At 46.4% G+C, this 19,853-nt stretch overlaps 1 protein-coding gene and 3 long non-coding RNA genes across 4 annotated transcripts in view; 2 read left to right on the top strand and 2 right to left on the bottom strand.

Annotated features, from left to right (window-relative positions):
- LOC132455604 (uncharacterized) overlaps positions 1-19,853 on the top strand; it is a 174,763-nt gene that overhangs the window by 47,328 nt on the left and 107,582 nt on the right. The window contains exon 17 of the mRNA XM_060049494.1: positions 8,432-8,478. Within this exon, the coding sequence (XP_059905477.1) occupies positions 8,432-8,478 (47 nt within the window). The remainder of the gene's footprint in view (positions 1-8,431; positions 8,479-19,853) is intronic.
- The window catches only part of LOC132455613 (uncharacterized), a 44,206-nt gene that overhangs the window by 20,006 nt on the left and 4,347 nt on the right, over positions 1-19,853 (bottom strand). The window lies entirely within an intron of this gene.
- Positions 10,924-11,239, bottom strand: LOC132455618 (uncharacterized). Its single transcript, XR_009525311.1, has 2 exons — positions 11,103-11,239; positions 10,924-11,061 (listed from the first exon to the last, which is right to left on the bottom strand). It is a non-coding gene; the product is annotated as an uncharacterized LOC132455618 (long non-coding RNA).
- On the top strand, positions 11,511-12,618 carry LOC132455614 (uncharacterized). The gene is made up of 2 exons (XR_009525307.1): positions 11,511-11,585; positions 11,627-12,618. It is a non-coding gene; the product is annotated as an uncharacterized LOC132455614 (long non-coding RNA).

The following is a 19,853-nucleotide window of genomic DNA, read 5'->3' on the forward strand; positions in this document are numbered from 1 at the left end:
TCACATACGAGCCGTGTAGTCTTTCTCGTTGTGTTTTCTCTACAGCCTTTATCTGAACAATTGCACAATAAACGGTCGAACTCTTTGCATGAAAAATTATCCTTTAAATCCACAAACAACATATGTGTAATCCAGGGCATATAAAGACCGGGACCAGAAAATAATTATTTTCTCTCCATTGACACCCATTCATATTTTTCGATCTCATAGGTCCCATGAGCCCTACCGGAAGGGCTGTGACTTCGCCACTCTATAGGGACCTGGCTCTGGTGCACTAACCGGAAACTACGATCGCAACCGCAATAAACATCTCGCTTTGAACGGTGAACTCTTTACACATAGTAGTTATAAAGCTATTAAAACAACAAAATGACTCCATTAATGCAGGATACGTGGAAAATGCATGGACCTATTAAAGAAAATGCGCCGACGTTGGCTCAGCCTGGCTCCGCCTCTTCAGCTACGTAGCTATTAGATCGCTGCCGTGGAGCACGAAAGGTGTACATCAATCCACACTCATCGGTTTGACCGTTTGAGTATACCATCCGGGTCCTTTCACTACACTTCCTTTCGCCCTGATCTTAATTGCAACGCACTACGTACTCAAACTATATAAAAAAGAAGTCATACTAAAATAAAGTATAATGACTGCGGATAGTATGGATATTGGAACAAAGCAATAGACTAGCTCTATGGCCACCTAGAAGGCTAGGCTATAACTACCGTCACCGGAGCAAGTCCGGCTGTTTTCAAAAGCATCTGTCATTACAAAAGCAACAACAAACAGATCGGAAATATCCTAACAACAGCACGGACGAGAGAAGCGTGTAAATCCCTTTATTTACGGCGTTATGTTGTGATATTGTGTCAATAAATACCAAATATATATACCTTTACATTTATGGCAATACCTGTCTTGAAATTATACGGAGGAGTTATGCTGGTGTCACATACCATTGTTGGGAACTGCAGTTACCGTTCCACCTGAACGGCAGTTACCGTTTCAGAACGGTAGTTACCGTTCCAGAAAGGCATATGCCATGGCATTACCGTTTCAGAACGGTAGTTACCGTTTCAGAACGGCAGTTACCGTTCCAGAACGGCAGTTACCGTTCCAGAACGGCAGTTACCGTTCCAGAACGGCATATGCCATGGTATGTCAGTGGTCGCGACGGCAGTTACCGTTTCAGAACGGTAGTTACCGTTTCAGAACGGCAGTTACCGTTTCAGAACGGCAGTTACCGTTTCAGAACGGCAGTTACCGTTTCAGAACGGCAGTTACCGTTCCAGAACGGCATATGCCATGGTATGTCAGTGGTCGCGGTGGCACATGCCACAGGCCAATAAACGATCTCGGCCCTACTGGGAAAAGGGGCGTGACCTCCAACAGTAGAGTATAAGACAGAGGTTAGTTTCTCGTCCCCATTTTTTGTGGGATGGAGGTGTACATTTGTGGTTTAATGTGTGCAGACACAGCTGGCCTGTGGCCACGTTTTTGAAGTCTGGGGTCAAAAGGAGCCGGCACCACGCCGCTTATGAGATAACAAAAAGTTAATGTGTGTTTCTCTCATAACTTTTTGTCATTATTAAAGAAAGGCCTGATTCTCAGATATGCGTGTTGGATGGCTGGGGTGTAGTTCTCGGAAGAACTTCAGGCCAAAATCTTGCGAGCGAACCGCTGGGTGAGGTGCAACTAGATGGAGCACTTGCTGAGTCATTTCCTGTAGGGCTGGAGCCACAGGTTGATGCGTATGCGTCTTTTGAGACCCCCTTTGATACATAAGAGACCCCAGTCACCTATTGCATCACTTCCTTTTGGGCTTCGGCCTCCTAATTGATCATTGTAGTATAATTGAATGCCCTCTTTCATATATATGATACCACCACCACTGGGACGTGGCAACAATTCTCCAAATCCATATGGGGAGGGGCGGGGGGGGGGGGGGGGGGGGTGTGCTTGTGGACAGTAGGGGTGTACACTAGACATAAATAGGAAGCAAACTCAGAAGGAGGACTGACCTCTCACACATATTTAATTAACCGCTGGGCGCCAGAGCGTGAACCTCCCACATGGGTCCTGTTCCTGTCCCGGGACCAGGGGTTCATCGATGGACAAGGGCGGGGGGGGGGGGGGGGGGGGGTCACCCGCGGGGTCACTGCCTTGCCCATGGGTACCGGCAGAAGGTGTGACTCTTGTTTTCAGGCATCTGGTGCGGATTAGGATGCGTCGGAGCGTCCTTGGAATTCCGACTTTTCGGAAGATTTATCGGAGCAGATGTTGATCCCGGGAGCGTCCGGGAACGTCTTGGGGTCGCGTCCCCAACTGGAGGCCTCTGTTTTCCCCGCATCCAGGGTCTCGAACCCGGTTTAAGAATGACGGTCCGTTGATTAGCGAGACTATTAGTCGTTAACGAATGTTAGAACACAGAAACGGTCTGTTAGTTTGTTTGTGTACCTGATAAGTACGTTGTAATTCACGCATTATTCATTACATTAATGCAATTCTTAATGAACACTGTACCTGCAATATAACAGACATGGGCAAGTAAGCCGCTGAGTGTTTATGGTGCGAAAACTTCTGTTTCTGATCTACACTTTTGTTTTGGAATGGATGAACTCAGTAATCCTTGTTTCCCTCCATACTATAATATCCCTCCATCTACTCTAAACCACTCGTCCAGGTGGGCTTATGATGATCTGCTTCTCACATTATATATTATTATTATACGATATTTATAGCTTATAAGTTCAGCATTAACTAACTTGCTTGATTGGAGTCGAGAATGGAGTGAATTTAAAGTGCTACTGTTTTTGTAATTTGATCAAGGCCAGTAATGTATTTTCCAACTCCGACTCACTCAGTTTCCTGCAGAATGCGTGTTGAATGTACCATAGGTCTCAAAGTGTACGGGGATGATTCGGTAGCCCATCATCCTCTTAAAATGCCTCAACATGGATACTCCATAGATGGTCATTGTTTTCTAACGTCCAGGCTTGACCAAGACGTACACAAAAGTGTAGAGTAAAGCTTTGTACCTCGGCGTCCCGTTAAATATCCAATTGTCTTGGACCCGGGTGTAAGTTGAGTTTTCGGATTCAAAACTTTAGTCAGTTGGGTTTTTTAAAGTAAACATTTGGTCAAGTGTTTTTTCTGCGTAGTGCTAGCTAAAAGCAGCAACAAATTAAAACAAAGCTTCCTGTAGCCTTCAACAGTCGGAATGAGGTTTGTGTCGTGAAATCTGAATCCTTGACGTGAAGGATCAGGGAATTATACAGCATTATGCGTAAAAGCAGCTGCAGACTTGCCGATTATTGAGCCTTTTTTACATTTACGAGTATTAATTCAGTCTACGGAAAGAGGAAAAGGCTAGGAAAATATATGGAAATATAGATTTAAAAAAATATATGACTTTATTTATTTTGGGCCGCTTGGTTGTATGCCTTAGGAGAGCCTTAAGTCTAGTTGATGTATCATAACGTTTATTAGGAGGGAGAGGTCTACGTTTTAAAATAGAGCTAATTGTGGGTCTTCTTCAGCTATTTAGAAACAGTCAACATACAATTTGTTTTTATTTTTACGTTTCATTCAAATGATTTACATCATTTTTGTTATTATCTCAGGTAACTTTTGGTGTTTTGCTTTCAAAAATAGGTGATAGACGAAGTCTAAACTGCAGAAAATAAAAACATCCAACGTGCCTTTTAAGGATACCTTGGAATACCTGTCTATTTTTTAACAATCTGACCCTAGTTTACGACATAAACAACACAATTGACGGCAGCTCCTTTGCCGCGTGTTTTTTTGAGCCATGTAAGGATTAGAGGGGGCGGTCGATAGCAACCACCATAGGAACCATGACAGTCAAGTGACGTGAACGCAGCCCCATTGGAAAAAATCGAATACATACCCTACACACTCAGGGAGATTAATTATATTTTAATTATTATGACCATGGAGCCTTTATTTGCATGGCTTTATATTTCGTTCTGTGTAGCATGGAAAAATCTGAGGAACACTCCCATTCAGAATGCATTGGTTTACATTTCGTTGTCTGGAGCACTGTTATTTTTATTTATTTATTTTCAGTTTTTGAGGAGGTGCTTCAAAAATGCAAAATTTTCTGCAATCATCCAAAATCCAATGGAAAAACCCGTTTGCTTGTTGTCAAGGGAACCCAGGGCGACGCTCACTTCCGGGTTGGCCAACATACGTCATCCCTCCACCACTCGATACTGTAAAAACACATGTTCAAGTTGAATGATGATGCATGAATTTATTCTTTCTTCTGCCATAGTAACACGGTAAATAAATGGCAAAAAATAGGCTGAGAACGAATTCGTATTTGCGATATGTTCAATAAAACGGAATCACGGACAAAATAAGTTTTTCAGACAAACGTAATTGAGAATGCCGAATAGTTCTCTGGGAACATAATTTTGATGAGAGAGGGTTGCTCTGTCAGTTGTCAAAAAAAGCGGACGGACGTGGTCGCTATAGCAACGACCTCAGCTACCCAACACTGATCAAAATAATTATTGTTTCTCTCAATCAGAGCACAAAACAGGACAACTGATGTCCATAGCCTTAACCCATACATGTTGTGTAATTAACAAGGACACGTTGGTGTAGTTGTGTTGAGTAATGTAACAGATTTCGCCGTTAATGTGCAGCCATCGGCTCTTCCGTTAGCCAATGGGATGAAGTCACTGACCGTTCGTCAAAAATCGACGCGCTCGGAGAAGAGAAGGTGTTGGACTAACATGTTCTGCTGGGGGCCCCAAACAAATATCTCGGTATGGGCGTTTCCTTTGTCCCAATATGGGCGTGTCCTTTGTCCAAGTATGGGTGTGTCCTTTGTCCTAGTTTGGGCGTGTCCTTTCCCCCAGAATGGGCGTGTCCTTTGTCATAGTATGGGCGTGTCCTTTGCTTGGTATGGGCGTGTCCATTGTCCCAGTATGGGCGTGTCCTTTGTCCCGGTATGGGCGTGTCCTTTGTCCCAGTATTGGCATGTCCCATGTCCCAATATGGGTGTGTCCTTTGTCCCAGTATGGGCGTGTCCTTTGTCCCAGTATGGCCATGTACTTTGTCCCAATATGGGCGTGTCCCTTGTCCCAGTATGGGATCGCTGTCGCCTTGCATGATGGCCTCCGCCAACGGTGTGTCTGTGTGTGAACAAACCGTTGTCAGTCGCTTTGGATAAAACGTCAGCTTAATGCCCTAAAGGTAAGTGTAAAAATATAAAAGCAATGTAATAGGGACAGGCAGACAGCACGCAGACAGACAGAGAGACAGACAGACAGACAGAGAGACAGACAGGCAGACAGGACGCAGACAGACAGACAGACAGACAGACAGACAGACAGACAGACAGACAGACAGACAGGACGCAGACAGACAGACAGACAGACAGACAAACAGACAGGATGCAGACATACATACTACTCTATCGTGATAGAGTGTATAGATCTAGACACAGATAGTGCTAGAGTGTATAGATCTAGACACAGATAGTGATAGAGTGTATAGATCTAGACATAGAGAGTGATAGGGTGTGTAGATCTAGACATAGAGAGTGATAGAGTGTATATCAGACAGGAGAAGGATAGGAAGTCTTCACTGCAGTAATTCGTTCGGTACTCAAATAGAATTGTGTTTGTGTCCAGATCTCCAGTCTACTATGGATGAGGAGAGAGAGAAGGGGGGTCCTACCTCTAAGACCACTCTGTCTGGGGAACATGGCCGCCGGAGCAAAGCTAAGAGGTAAGAAGAGGATCTCTCTGTCTGTGACTGCATGTTGTCCATCTCAGAGCTCAGCAGTGATACATCATGACTCCATCATTAGTCTGAGTAAAAGCTGTGTGTGTGTGTGGTGAAGCCCAGAGCAGCAGCAGAGAGCAGACTCCCCTGGATCCAGCAGTGACTCCTGTGAGAGTGACCAGTCTATGGAACAACCTGCTAGCTTTAACGATGGACGCCCCTCCAGAGAGGAGAGGTAGGCGTTTCAAACAGATGATGAAAACATACCGGTTGGTTGTTATCAGACTCTACTGATACTGATGTTTGAGTCAGGGGACTATAATAGTGTGTGTGTGTGTGTCTGTGTGTGTGTGTGTGTGTGTGTGTGTGTGTGTGTGTGTGTGTGTGTGTGTGTGTGTGTGTGTGCGTGCGTGCGTGCGTGCGTGCGCGCGCGCGTGCGCGCGTGCGCACATGCGTGTGCTGCTAGATAAAGTGGTTTGAAAATGCAGCTGTAACTAATGTTGTGTAGAACGAGATGAGACAGCAGATGATGAAGGTGAATGTTTCAACATGCTGCTCTCACTTTGATTCCCCCCCAGTGTGGAGCCCGGTGGAGTGAGGAGGCTGAGACCATCTCTAATAAAGTGTAAGTGTCTGTTTGATTCATCACATCACACATTCACTATTGAGATGGAAAGTCCATCCACACAGCAGGAAGTGAGATCAGATCCTTATGGGAATGAAGATGATGGCCGACATCATTTATCTTACGTATATTAATACTGTCGACCGTCACAATTAAACCTGCTTGTATAAAACCCAGCAGGTATTACATTGTTATATTATGAAATGGATTTTTGGTAATGTTGTGATTATGATCAGACATAATCATGATAATGATCATGAAGATAACATCTGGTCTCAGACTGTAGTATTTTGGGTATACTAACAATAATTAGACGGAAACAGACGTTACTCTTTACAAATTTATTGACAACCCGTAGCTGTAGCTCTTCCGCATAGCGACCGTACATCCGCTGGCTAGCTCAGGATAGGTAGCGTTGAGCTACTGTGAACAGCGATGGCATTACTGCCCCTAGTGGTGGGATGGAAGTATCCCACTCTGCAACAAGACTAACAAGTTCTGCTGGAGGCCCCCAACAAATGTCCTAGTATGGCCGTGTCCTTTCCCCCAGAATAGGCGTGTCCTTTGTCCAAGTATGGGCGTGTCCTTTGCTTGGTATGGGCGTGTCCATTGTCCCGGTATGGGCGTGTCCTTTGTCCCGGTATGGGCGTGTCCTTTGTCCCAGTATTGGCATGTCCCATGTCCCAATATGGGCGTGTCCTTTGTCCCAGTATGGGCGTGTCCTTTGTCCCAGTATGGCCATGTACTTTGTCCCAATATGGGCGTGTCCCTTGTCCCAGTATGGGATCGCTGTCGCCTTGCATGATGGCCTCCGCCAACGGTGTGTCTGTGTGTGAACATAACGTTGTCAGTCGCTTTGGATAAAACGTCAGCTTAATGCCCTAAAGGTAAGTGTAAAAATATAAAAGCAATGTAATAGGGACAGGCAGACAGCACACAGACAGACAGAGAGACAGACAGACAGACAGAGAGACAGACAGGCAGACAGGACGCAGACAGACAGACAGACAGACAGACAGGACGCAGACAGACAGACAGACAGACAAACAGACAGGATGCAGACATACATACTACTCTATCGTGACAGTGTATAGATCTAGACATAGATAGTGTTAGAGTGTATAGATCTAGACACAGACAGTGATAGAGTGTATAGATCTAGATATAGAGAGTGATAGGCTGTGTAGATCTAGATATAGAGAGTGATAGGGTGTGTAGATCTAGACATAGAGAGTGATAGAGTGTATATCAGACAGGAGAAGGACAGGAAGTCTTCACTGCAGTAATTCGTTCGGTACTCAAATAGAATCCACAGAAACAATATGTAGTTGTGTTTGTGTCCAGGTCTCCAGTCTACTATGGATGAGGAGAGAGAGGAAGGGGGTCCTACCTCAAAGTCCACTCTGTCTGGGCAACATGGCCGCCGGAGCAAAGCTAAGCGGTAAGAAGAGGATCTCTCTGTCTGTGACTGTTGTCCATCTCAGAGCTCAGCAGTGATACATCATGACTCCATCATTAGTCTGAGTAAAAGCTGTGTGTGTGTGTGGTGAAGCCCAGAGCAGCAGCAGAGAGCAGACTCCCCTGGATCCAGCTGTGACTCCTGTGAGAGTGACAAGTCTATGGAACAACCTGCTAGCTTTAACGATGGACGCCCCTCCAGAGAGGAGAGGTAGGCGTTTCAAACAGACGATGAAAACATACCGGTTGGTTGTTATCAGACTCTACTGATACTGATGTTTAAGTCAGGGGACTATGATATTGTGTGTGTGTGTGTGTGTGTGTGTGTGTGTGTGTGTGTGTGTGTGTGTGTGTGTGTGTGTGTGTGTGTGTGTGTGTGTGTGTGTGTGTGTGCGTGCGTGCGTGCGTGCGTGCGTGCGTGAGTGCGTGTGTGCGTGCGTGCGTGCGTGCGTGCGTGCGTGCGTGTGTGTGCTGCTAGATAAAGTGGTTTGAAATTGCAGCTTTAACTAATGTTGTGTAGAATGAGATGAGACAGCAGATGATGAAGGTGAATGTTTCAACATGCTGCTCTCACTTTGATTCCCCCCCAGTGTGGAGCACGGTGGAGTGAGGAGGCTGAGACCATCTCTAATGAAGTGTAAGTGTCTGTTTGATTCATCACATCACACATTCACTATTGAGATGGAAAGTCCATCCACACAGCAGGAAGTGAGATCAGATCCTACTGGGAATGAAGAGGATGGCTGACATCATGTATCTTACGAATATTAATACTGTCGACCGTCACAATTAAACCTGCTTGTATAAAACCCAGCAGGTATTACATTGTTATATTATGAAATGGATTTTTGGTAATGTTTGATTATGATCAGACATAATCATGATAATGATCATGAAGATAACATCTGGTCTCAGACTGTAGTATTTTGGGTATACTAACAATAATTAGACGGAAACAGACGTTACTCTTTACAAATTTATTGACAACCCGTAGCTGTAGCTCTTCCGCATAGCGACCGTACATCCATATCTGCGTGCGGACGTGGAGAGGGGTTGTGACATACGATTGGTTACCAGGCGGCCAATGTGCCCCTTCTAATTCCAATTAATTAAAAGATGTATACATTATTTATTGTTTCTCGGCGACCCGGTATCACGTGAATCACGACCCGGTAACACGTGAAGCGACCCGGTAACACGTGGGTCAAGACCCGGTAACACGTGGCCGTGGGTCATGACCCGGTAACACGTGGGTCATGACCCGGTGCTACGCTGACGGTTTCGGGCCGCCCTGACAATTGCTCCCGCGCCCCCTCGCTTCTCCGTTCGCGTCGTATATTTTAATTGATATATTTTTTAATTAAGGGCGCCACCAGAGGGCGCCCCCAACGCATTTGTCGCCCTAGGCGGTCGCCTCGCTCGCCTATGCTGCTCTCACGATGGTTTGTAGGAGGCGGGCCGCTGAAGGGGCGGGCCGCTGAAGGGGGCGGGCCGCTGAAGGGGGCGGGTCGCTGAAGGGGGCGGGCCGCTGAAGGGGGCGGGCCGCTGAAGGAGGCGGGTCGCTGAAGGAGGCGGGTCGCTAAAGGAGGCGGGCCGCTGAAGGGGGAGGGCCGCTGAAGGAGGCGGGTCGCTGAAGGAGGCGGGCCGCTGAAGGGGGAGGGCCGCTGAAGGGGGCGGGTCGCTGAAGGGGGCGGGTCGCTGAAGGGGGCGGGTCGCTGAAGGGGGCGGGTCGCTGAAGGGGGCGGGCCGCTGAAGGGGGCGGGTCGCTGAAGGGGGCGGGTCGCTGAAGGGGGCGGGCCGCTGAAGGGGGCGGGTCGCTGAAGGGGGCGGGCCGCTGTAGGAGGCGGGCCGCTGAAGCGGGCGGGTCGCTGAAGGGGGCGGGCCGCTGAAGCGCTGCGTGGCGGCGGCGCCGCTCCTCAGATTAGCGGGGAGACGCCGGCTCAACAGAACAGAAACATCTGAACACTCCCCAGTGTCTTTGTGGTCAGCAGCTCATCATGTCTGGTTCTCCCTCAGATGCCTGTGACCTCACACTGGACCCCAACACGGCCCACAGAGGACTCTCTCTGTCTGAGGACAACAGGAAGGTGACGCGGGTTGAAGAGGACCAGTCGTATCCGGATCACCCAGAGAGATTTGACTTCTGGCACCAGGTGTTGGGTAGAGAGGCTCTGACTGGCCGCTGTTACTGGGAGGTAGAGTGGGAAGGATGGGTTGAGATAGGAGTGACATACAGAGGAATCCCAAGGAGAGGACGGGATGATGACAGCTGGCTTGGAGGGAACAACAAGTCCTGGATTCTTGATTGTGATGATAATCGTTACTCTGTCCGGTACAACGGTAGTAGAACAGCCCTCCCTCTCCGCCCCGCTGGCTCCACCAGAGTAGGAGTGGATCTGGACCGGCCTGCTGGCTCTCTGTCCTTCTACAGCGTGTCCCCAGGTGGAGGAGGGTCCTCAGACACACTGACACACCTCCACACCTTCTGGTCCTCCTTCACCCAGGAGGACCTCCTCCCTGGGGTGTGGGTAGGGAAGGGGGCCTCAGTGTCTCTGTGTCGATTGTAGACACACAGACAACGCGCACACACACACACACACACACACACACACACACACACATGCACACACACACACACACACACATACACACACACACACACACACGCACACACACACACATACACACACACATACAAACACACACACACACATACACGCGCACACACACACACACACACCCACACACGAACACACAAACACACACACACACACACACACACACACACACACACAAAGGGTGCGTGAAGGGGGCTTTGGGAGGGGGGGGGAGAAAGGGAGGGGATGAGGGTTAGGGTGTGGGGGCTGAGGGGAGGGGGAGGAGGGTGTGAGGGTGAGGGGGGGGGCTGAGGGGGGGCTGAGGGGGGGGGTAGGTTTGAGGGGAGGGCAGAGGGTGAGGGGGGGGGCTGAGGGGGGGCTGAGGGGGGGGGGTAGGTTTGAGGGGAGGGCAGAGGGTGAGGGGGGGGGGTAATCACTGCTCTCCGGTTGTCCGAGGTTTTACAGTTTTTCTCGATTGTAAACACACAAAAAATGGAACTACGCACACAATTCTGAAAACTTGAAGCTCATGAATCAACCAGAAGACTCCAGACTGCTAAACTCTGAGCACTATTCCATTGTTTTCACTCATGTAGAAATTCTAAATCACATTTTTTGCAAAACTCTAAAGCACACATCTCCTCATTGAGCCCACTTGGGTCACCTGGAGACCACTGGCCTTCAGAACGCCACGCCCAATTACCAATTGGTCTCACTCACTGCTCCCCTGTTCAGACTCAACTGGCAAAGCCCTTGACTCATGAGTGAGGGCATAGAGAGGCCTCAGGTGAGCTCTGCTGGGTTGTAGAGGAGCTGCTCTGGCCTGGTCAGGATCAGAGGGGGGGTACAGACTGATGTACATGTGTGGGATGGCTCAGCGGGTCGGGTGGGTCTATGTGTTCTCAGATAGTGGTCATCAAGTTATCTCCCTGTGTGTTTCACCGGATGACCGCCCCCCAACCGACCCCCCCGGGGACTGCCCCGATCTTGTTGCCCCCCCTCAGGGTAGCTGTGTTAGAGAGCCCACCCCGTCCCCAGATCTGGTGCCCCAAACGTCTAAAAGTTTCTAAGGCTCAGCCTTCCTCTGGGCCCTTTACTGTAATGCATAATTTGTATTAATCGTGTTAAAATAAGATTGCGTTGACGCGTAATTAACGTGTTAACTTGCCAGCCCTAGTATATATAAAGATAAACTCACATATACACACACAGTGACACCCATATATAAACACACACATGCATATTCAAACAAGCGTGCACACAAACACTAAACACGCATATATGAACACACACACGTACATATATAAAGACACACAAGTGCACACATGCATATATAAACGCACATATACACACACACACAAACACACGTGCACATCCACATGTATATATAAACACACACAGGATTTGGGCTTCTGGAAGTTGATCTCTATAAATCCTGAAAGGAAGAGACTTAAGATCTTCCATGAGGTTAACTAAGCAGGTTTTACAAAGAATATATTTCGAATGACAAATGCATTTTAAATATTGATTGATAGTGAATCAAAATATGTTTATACTACAATATTGTGTATAATTTCAGACGTTAACTGTTTCATAATGCAAGGCTCTGATATCAGTTTTATATTCATAATGCAAGTGATCAATTCATGTGCCTGAAAAGGCATATCAATTGATCACTTGCATTGTGAAGGAAATATGCTTAGTTACTTTTCTTATTTGAGAAATAACTTGAACCTCGTTTTTGTTTTTTGATTTTTCATGCTTTTCGTTTCATGTCATTTTTTTGATATGTTTGATTTTTATTGATAGAGGGAATACCTTCAGTGAATTGTAATTCTTGCATACAGGCTACAAGGCAGTCTCTAGGCTTTATGTGAAAATGAAAATGACCAAGCATTTGTTTATAATTCATTTGAAAAAAAAGTCTGTATAATCAGCAACCACTCACCAAACAGACGGAGAGAACATCACCCAATTGGGTTATATCCTAATACATTTCATTACACAACAGTACTTTAATCTATTGTCTGGATTGATATTAATGTACTTAATGCACTGGTCTATGAAATCAAACTAAGTAGATGAGAATGTATGTCGATGCATTTTAATGCATAGTTTTATAATTGTGAACACGAAAACATACACAGGCCTAATAAAAACAGTTTTTTTGCAAATACAAATGTGTTGTGGGGTTTATTAAAGACAAACGGTAGATACCTGAATGCACGGATGAAATCATATTTTGACAGTAACAATCATATTTTTATTATATGGATATACATTTGTATGTTTTGAATATGAAACCTTGATGGAAAGACAAACCATTCAAAGCTCAGGTTTACAATAATGAAAACATTTATACTGAAACAGTGAAGAAGACAACAACGCGGAAGTTTTGGAGGTTTTGGTTAATCTTTGCATCACAGATTCCACACTTAGATAGTTGCTAACATTGCTCAGTGAATAACAGAGAACGCAATCTATAAAGGAGGAAATCAGAAGAAGAACCATGTGTATTATCTCAGCAGAGTGGAAAATGTGTTTGTGATCAGCCAAACATAGATAACAGCTATGTGTTGACCACAGAGAGGAGCCAATCGCTCTGACAGCAATCACAGGATCGCTCCAAACCCCAACGCACCATCACACTGTCCGCCAACACACACACACACACACACACACACACACACACACACACACACACACACACACACACACACACACACACACACAGAGAGTTCCTGGCTCATACTGCTTCACACTTTTGCTCTGTCCGATTAGCATCCGCAAAAGAGTTTCAACGAGCGCCACATTCTTGGGATGGAAGATGAAGTTTTCAAAGCAGGTTTTGTCAAGTCGACGGTGATTCATGGTTGTGAAGGCAGACTTCATGGAGACTTTGAGGTGTTTTTAGCTCAATGTGTCTGTACGTTATACACGGTGATAGACCAACAGTAGACCTATCTCTGAGCAGTGGCCAGCCCCCACCTGCATGCCTGGGGAGTATTGTCCAAGGCATAAGCACGAGAACAACATTGCATATTAAGCCTCCACTGTTCACACTGTGGAGCTCTGCCTCGGTGAGGGGTGTGAGTTTGGGGTCTAGGGGTGTGTGTTTGGGGTCTAGAGGTGTGTGTTTGGGGTCTAGAGGTGTGTGTTTGGGGTCTAGGGGTGTGTGTTTGGGGTCTAGGGGTGTGTGTTTGGGGTCTAGAGGTGTGTGTTTGGGGTCTAGAGGTGTGTGTTTGGGGTCTAGAGGTGTGTGTTTGGGGTCTAGTGGTGTGTGTTTGGGGTCTAGAGGTGTGTGTTTGGGGTCTAGAGGTGTGTGTTTGGGGTCTAGGGGTGTGTGTTTGGGGTCTAGGGGTGTGTGTTTGGGGTCTAGAGGTGTGTGTTTGGGGTCTAGAGGTGTGTGTTTGGGGTCTAGTGGTGTGTGTTTGGGGTCTAGAGGTTTGTGTTTGGGGTCTAGAGGTGTGTGTTTGGGGTCTAGTGGTGTGTGTTTGGGGTCTAGAGGTGTGTGTTTGGGGTCTAGAGGTGTGTGTTTGGGGTCTAGGGGTGTGTGTTTGGGGTCTAGAGGTTTGTGTTTGGGGTCTAGGGGTGTGTGTTTGGGGTCTAGAGGTGTGTGTTTGGGGTCTAGGGGTGTGTGTTTGGGGTCTAGAGGTGTGTGTTTGGGGTCTAGGGGTGTGTGTTTGGGGTCTAGGGGTGTGTGTTTGGGGTCTAGAGGTTTGTGTTTGGGGTCTAGGGGTGTGTGTTTGGGGTCTAGGGGTGTGTGTTTGGGGTCTAGGGGTGTGTGTTTGGGGTCTAGGGGTGTGTGTTTGGGGTCTAGAGGTGTGTGTTTGGGGTCTAGAGGTGTGTGTTTGGGGTCTAGGGGTGTGTGTTTGGGGTCTAGGGGTGTGTGTTTGGGGTCTAGGGGTGTGTGTTTGGTTCGAGGCCACAAGGAGAAAGACCGCCACAGGTTTACGGTCCAAGGTTCTCCTCCGGCGGACCAGAGAGGATTCTGGGTAAGAACCCGTTGAGGCGATGCGTCTGGGTCAGCTGTGACGGAAGGGCTGCTGGCCTGACGCCATCACCTGTGGACGGCGTGGCAGTGCCCTGATTAGGAGCTGAGGTCGTGGTCACTGGAAGTGTTCTGTATTTATACAATCGTAAACACGATGAAACAAATGGCGGTAAGGAGGAGGAGTCGGCGGAGGTAAAACACACTGGTTATATAAGACGGTCTCTCTGCCAAGAAAAAGGAACACGAAAATAGCTTTTGGCCGCGATGAAAGTTTGATATAGGAGAGATAAGGCTTTGTGAATGTCAACATCGCAAGGGGCCTGTCGGGTGTGATGTAACAAAAGGCAAACACACCGCTAGTCATTGTTAGCATGAAGCTCTTGATTAAGACCTTAAAAGATACGGTAAAAACGTCTATTGTCAACATGAGACAAGGGTTATTCTATTCAAATATTTACAGTGATGCCTTTTATTTCGGGGATCAGTTCTACTTTTAGGTAAAGCCTTTTCCACCGGTCCCACTTGAGCTGATCGACCACTCAGCTCTGAATTTACAGTTTAAAGTGTCTTCAGTAACCATCCACTCTGTCCCACAGACTCTGCACTAATCGAGTTCCTCCGTGAATTAGTTAAATCAGCTGACCTTTCCGATATCTATGAATCAGTCTTAAGGTCATCGTTGTCTCATACGCATTGTCCATCGAGTGCACTTTGAATGCACTTTGTGTGTTCTAAGGGAGGGTTAAACCTCTGGTAATAAACAGAGCGCGTCTTCCTAGTTTAGGTGCAACAACCACTGCTTATGTTCCCTAATAGAACCCAAAGTAGGACCTGTGTGGACGGTCTGAATGGTAGTTATTTTTGGAAACACACAAACACACACACACACACACACAGACTAACGCACGCATGCGCACACACACAGAGTAACACACACACACAAACTAACACACCCACACACACAAACACACACACACAGACACACAAACCGGCTAACACACAAACACACACACAAACTCACACACACACACACACACACACACACACACACACACACACACACACACACACACACACGCAAACACACAGACCAACACACACACACACACACACACACACACACACACACACACACACACACACACACACACACACACACACACACACACACACACACACACACACCTGCCTCATTAGGCCTGTTTGACGTAGTGTTAGCGGTGGGTTAGCTTCAGGTAGCGCGGGGCCGTTTCCTGCCGGCGGTTTATGGGGTGCTTGAGGCTAATCCCTCCCCCCCCCCCGAGAGCCAGGGGCTGCCCTCTTTGATGCCCCGTCCGGGGGGAGTTAGCGGGAGGGGGACCCCCGCCGCCACGGGGTAATGGTTAGCTACAGCGATACGTCTTTACTGTTAGCGGCGAGCTAGGGTGGTGCATTAATCGTAATGTTGCTACGCAAAAACCTTGAGATAAACAGTATCTGACCTTAAGGGTCTCGGGGTCAAGAAGGTAGGAACACACACACACACACACACACACACAAACTTTGATTTGGACTATGAAATAAAGAATAAAACCCAAACAGAATACATAATAGGCTTGATATAATATACCTTTAAACATGCCAACACGTATTCTGGAAATTACTCCTCTGGTTAGAGGTCAGAGGTTAAACGCATCAGAGGCATCGTAGTCACTGCATCTATCAACAGACAAAGCAATGCCGCTGACTCACCAACAGAGGTTTGATCTCGTTAAAGACGTATTACCCTGTGGGCCGGGCTTGGAGACATGGGGACAAAAGTACCATAAGCACTATTTTTATTGAAGTAAATATTTCAATATTATATATTAATATATTAAATGTGCATAGGATATTCAAGGAAGCTTGCATATTATATTTACTTGCATTTATGTGCGTTAAGGGTGTGAAAACCGATTAAATATATAGCATAAATAACAGCTTTGGAAAATAGTTTGCACCAATGGCGCGATCTTCTGGCGATTTCACGTCACTGCAGTTATATTCTTACTTTTTATAGTGTGGAGGGGTGTGTGTGTGCAATGTAAATGTGTGTCCGCATGCGTGTGACCTTCCCGCCTGCGCGCAAAGGGACGAATAAGGACCATTTAATGACCCATCGCATGAGATATCAGTCGACAGACGCACACGACGCCAAATCCGCAAACGGTGCTTTTAGCGGATAATGGATCGACGTGGACTTGGACACCGGCCGACTGGCCTGCGCGTCGCCGCCGGAGCCAACAAGTGACCAATCATCAGTTGTCTCTTTTTTAAATAGACCTTCATCCGTCTGGCGTGCCTCGCCGCTCCCCATATAGGCTCCATTGAATATTTAAAATGTCATCATCAGCATCCGGCCGGCCCTTCGTCAGTGTCCGCTATCGGTCGCGAGCAGACGCATCATCCACAGCTCGGTCACGTGCTTTCATTTCCCGCCACCAGATCGTCTCCGATGTAGATTCTGTTCTTGCGCTACATGTCTAATTTTAGTAACGGTTGGCCGAAGGAAAATTTTACCAAATTTAATTAGGTTCAATATATTTTGTAGGCATATAAACAGAAATATAATGCTTTGCACGCAAAATGGCGAGCATATTGCATTCATTTTGAACAAACATTATCGTAAATGCTATTGGACTGTAATTATCGATTGTCGAAACACAACTGAATTTATGTAAAGTTACGTTTCTTCTCTGGAAGCTCATGTTCAGTCTTTTTGTTTAACCATGGATGCTATGCAAATCAAAAATCGCTATACAATGTCAGCTATTTAATCAAAGCAATAAAGCTGAAATTTCACAAATAAAGTTTATTCTACTTTTGAATGACAAAACAGAATTTCACAACATTTAGAATGGAGTTTTATTGATAAATGGCAGTGGGAATGTTATTTTTTGACCCGTGTAACAGATAGCAGCATAGAAAAAAACAGATAAACGAACAAAAATCTGAAATTCTGTATAAAACATAGAGCCTAATCAGAAAGGCAAAAATCACGTCATGATTAAAAAAAGATAAAAAAGCAACGGGATACGTCGAAGGATAAACTGTCAGGTTTATCCAAGGATTGGTGTATTTACAGTAGCATAAAATAATCACATAATAGTTTATAAAATAGATTAATATAATCACATTGCGGTGGTGGAATGAGGTGCAGCTGGTAAACATGCACCCATTCGGTTAAAAGCAGCTCGCTTTACTCAAGATAATCGATTTCACTTCTTTTTTTCTTTCAGTCATCAACAATCGATTTCCCGGCGTCCTCTCGAAAGCACACAAATGTGCTCTATTGCACATGGGACACACAGCTGAAGCTTTAGTAGTAGTAGTTATAATAATAATAATCAAAATAATAATTGTCATAGTCGCGATGCAAAGGTCTCCAAAATCAATTGGATAAGACTTTTGTCTTTGGCACCAACGGTATAATGTTTATATTTAAAAAATTGAATATGGCGAAAAATAAAAAAATAAATTTATACATAATTGTTGATATGACCCACGTCACATGACCTTGGGATTCTCCTGACCTCTGACCTCGTCCATCACAGGATGACACAGTTGGAGGCTGAAGGCTCAGGGACACTGCAGACAGAAGAGAACACGACAAATGCAAAATAAATGAAGATTCAACGTGAACTCTGAAAATATAAATTCTCAAGTCACAAGTCACAATGTGGTGTGTTACAACCGTATGGGGTATTATAATTGGTAAACACGTTATAAAAACAGGGACTATTATTAGACGACTCATAATAAAACACCGGTGTAAACAAGCCGGAGAGTCTCTTGCCCGGGAATTGATATCTCTAACGGCCGCTGAGGGACGGGGCCCACAACAACCCGGCCCGATCCTGAGCCATGCTGCGGATAATTCCAACAAACGAACATTTAATACACCGTTCCCCGGGGGGCGGGGGGGATGGGGCGGTAACACGATGCCCAGGCTCGCTGCGGTCGTATTCATCCAGGGCTATTCTCATATGAGGCTCTTTTTTGATAGTTAGTTTAAATTCATTGAACGGTACTTTAGATAAAAGTGATGAATCAGTGAACAGCTCAGATGTGCGAGAGGGACAGCGTTGGACAGTGCTCTGTGCCCGAGGTCGTAACGGTTGTCGTTTCCTGTTTTGTTCCTTGGTGATACACTCTTGTGTCCCCGTCTTTTCTAATGTTCTGAATGGGAGATTTGAAACCACCTGTAAGCTTAAAGAGCACCTGTGACAGTTTGACCACTGTCCCCGTCTGTTTATCTGCCCATCAATAGCGCGCATTGATGGATAGTGTATGAACAGCAAACCCTTAAGCATACTGTATATTCAAGCTCTTTATTCAAGCAACAAACACTCACAAAACAATCTCTCCCTCTCACCAAGGCTCGGTACTGCAGACTGAAAGAGTCAGGGTGGGGCTGAGGGCTTTAAGTATGGTGTCAGGAAACACCTGCTGCCACTGATTGGCCCAAACAATTTTCCCTTGTGTCAAAGGAGGACACTGGACATTGACATTATTGAGCGACAAGCCTAAATGCACACACACACACACACACAGACAGACAGACAGACAGACAGACAGACAGACTCACCTTGTGGTGTCTGAGGGCCTCACCTTGAAGTGTCTGAGGGCCTCACCTTGTGGTGTCTGAGGGCCTAACCTTGTAGTGTCTGAGGGCCTCACCTTGAAGTGTCTGAGGGCCTCACCTTGTAGTGTCTGAGGGCCTCACCTTGTGGTGTCTGAGGGCCTCACCTTGTGGTGGCGGAGTGTGTTCAGCATGGTGACCTCCCCGATGACCTCTGAGCTGCGGTCCACCTCCTCCAGGGCCACAAACACACTGGGGCCCTGCTCCAGCTCTGGGGGACACGACGCACACAGACACAGACACAGACACAGACAGACAGACAGACAGACAGACAGACAGACAGACAGACAGACAGACAGACAGACAGACAGACGGCTGATAGTACATAAACATTGTGTAGCAGCAGGCCAGATAACCTGACAGCACGTTGCCTCGTGGAGAAACTACACAATCTCGGGTTAAACCTACAATCGTCTTTTCACTTCCCTCTACTGAACTACTGAGGACTCATTTACTTTCCTTCAAAGATTGGAACGACACGTGACACAGGAATGTTCAGGAAATATGTGACATATTCTAATGCAGTAGGAATAGTATAACAAATTCATCATACTAATTACCTGAATGATGTAGAATTCTGGATAGCAAAAATCATAATAATAAAATCAATATGGAGCCCATAAATCAATACACAAATAACGTTTCTCACTCCAGCATATGAATGATATCCTACAGTATATGCACAATTCCATAACATGTGTTTTACCTGCGTTCACCTAGGCCTATGTCAGAAACAAGCAAGCCTTCTAATAGGGGTCTAA

This window comes from Gadus macrocephalus, chromosome 4 (genome assembly GCF_031168955.1).
Source record: "Gadus macrocephalus chromosome 4, ASM3116895v1".
NCBI classification, from domain to species: Eukaryota; Metazoa; Chordata; class Actinopteri; order Gadiformes; family Gadidae; genus Gadus; species Gadus macrocephalus.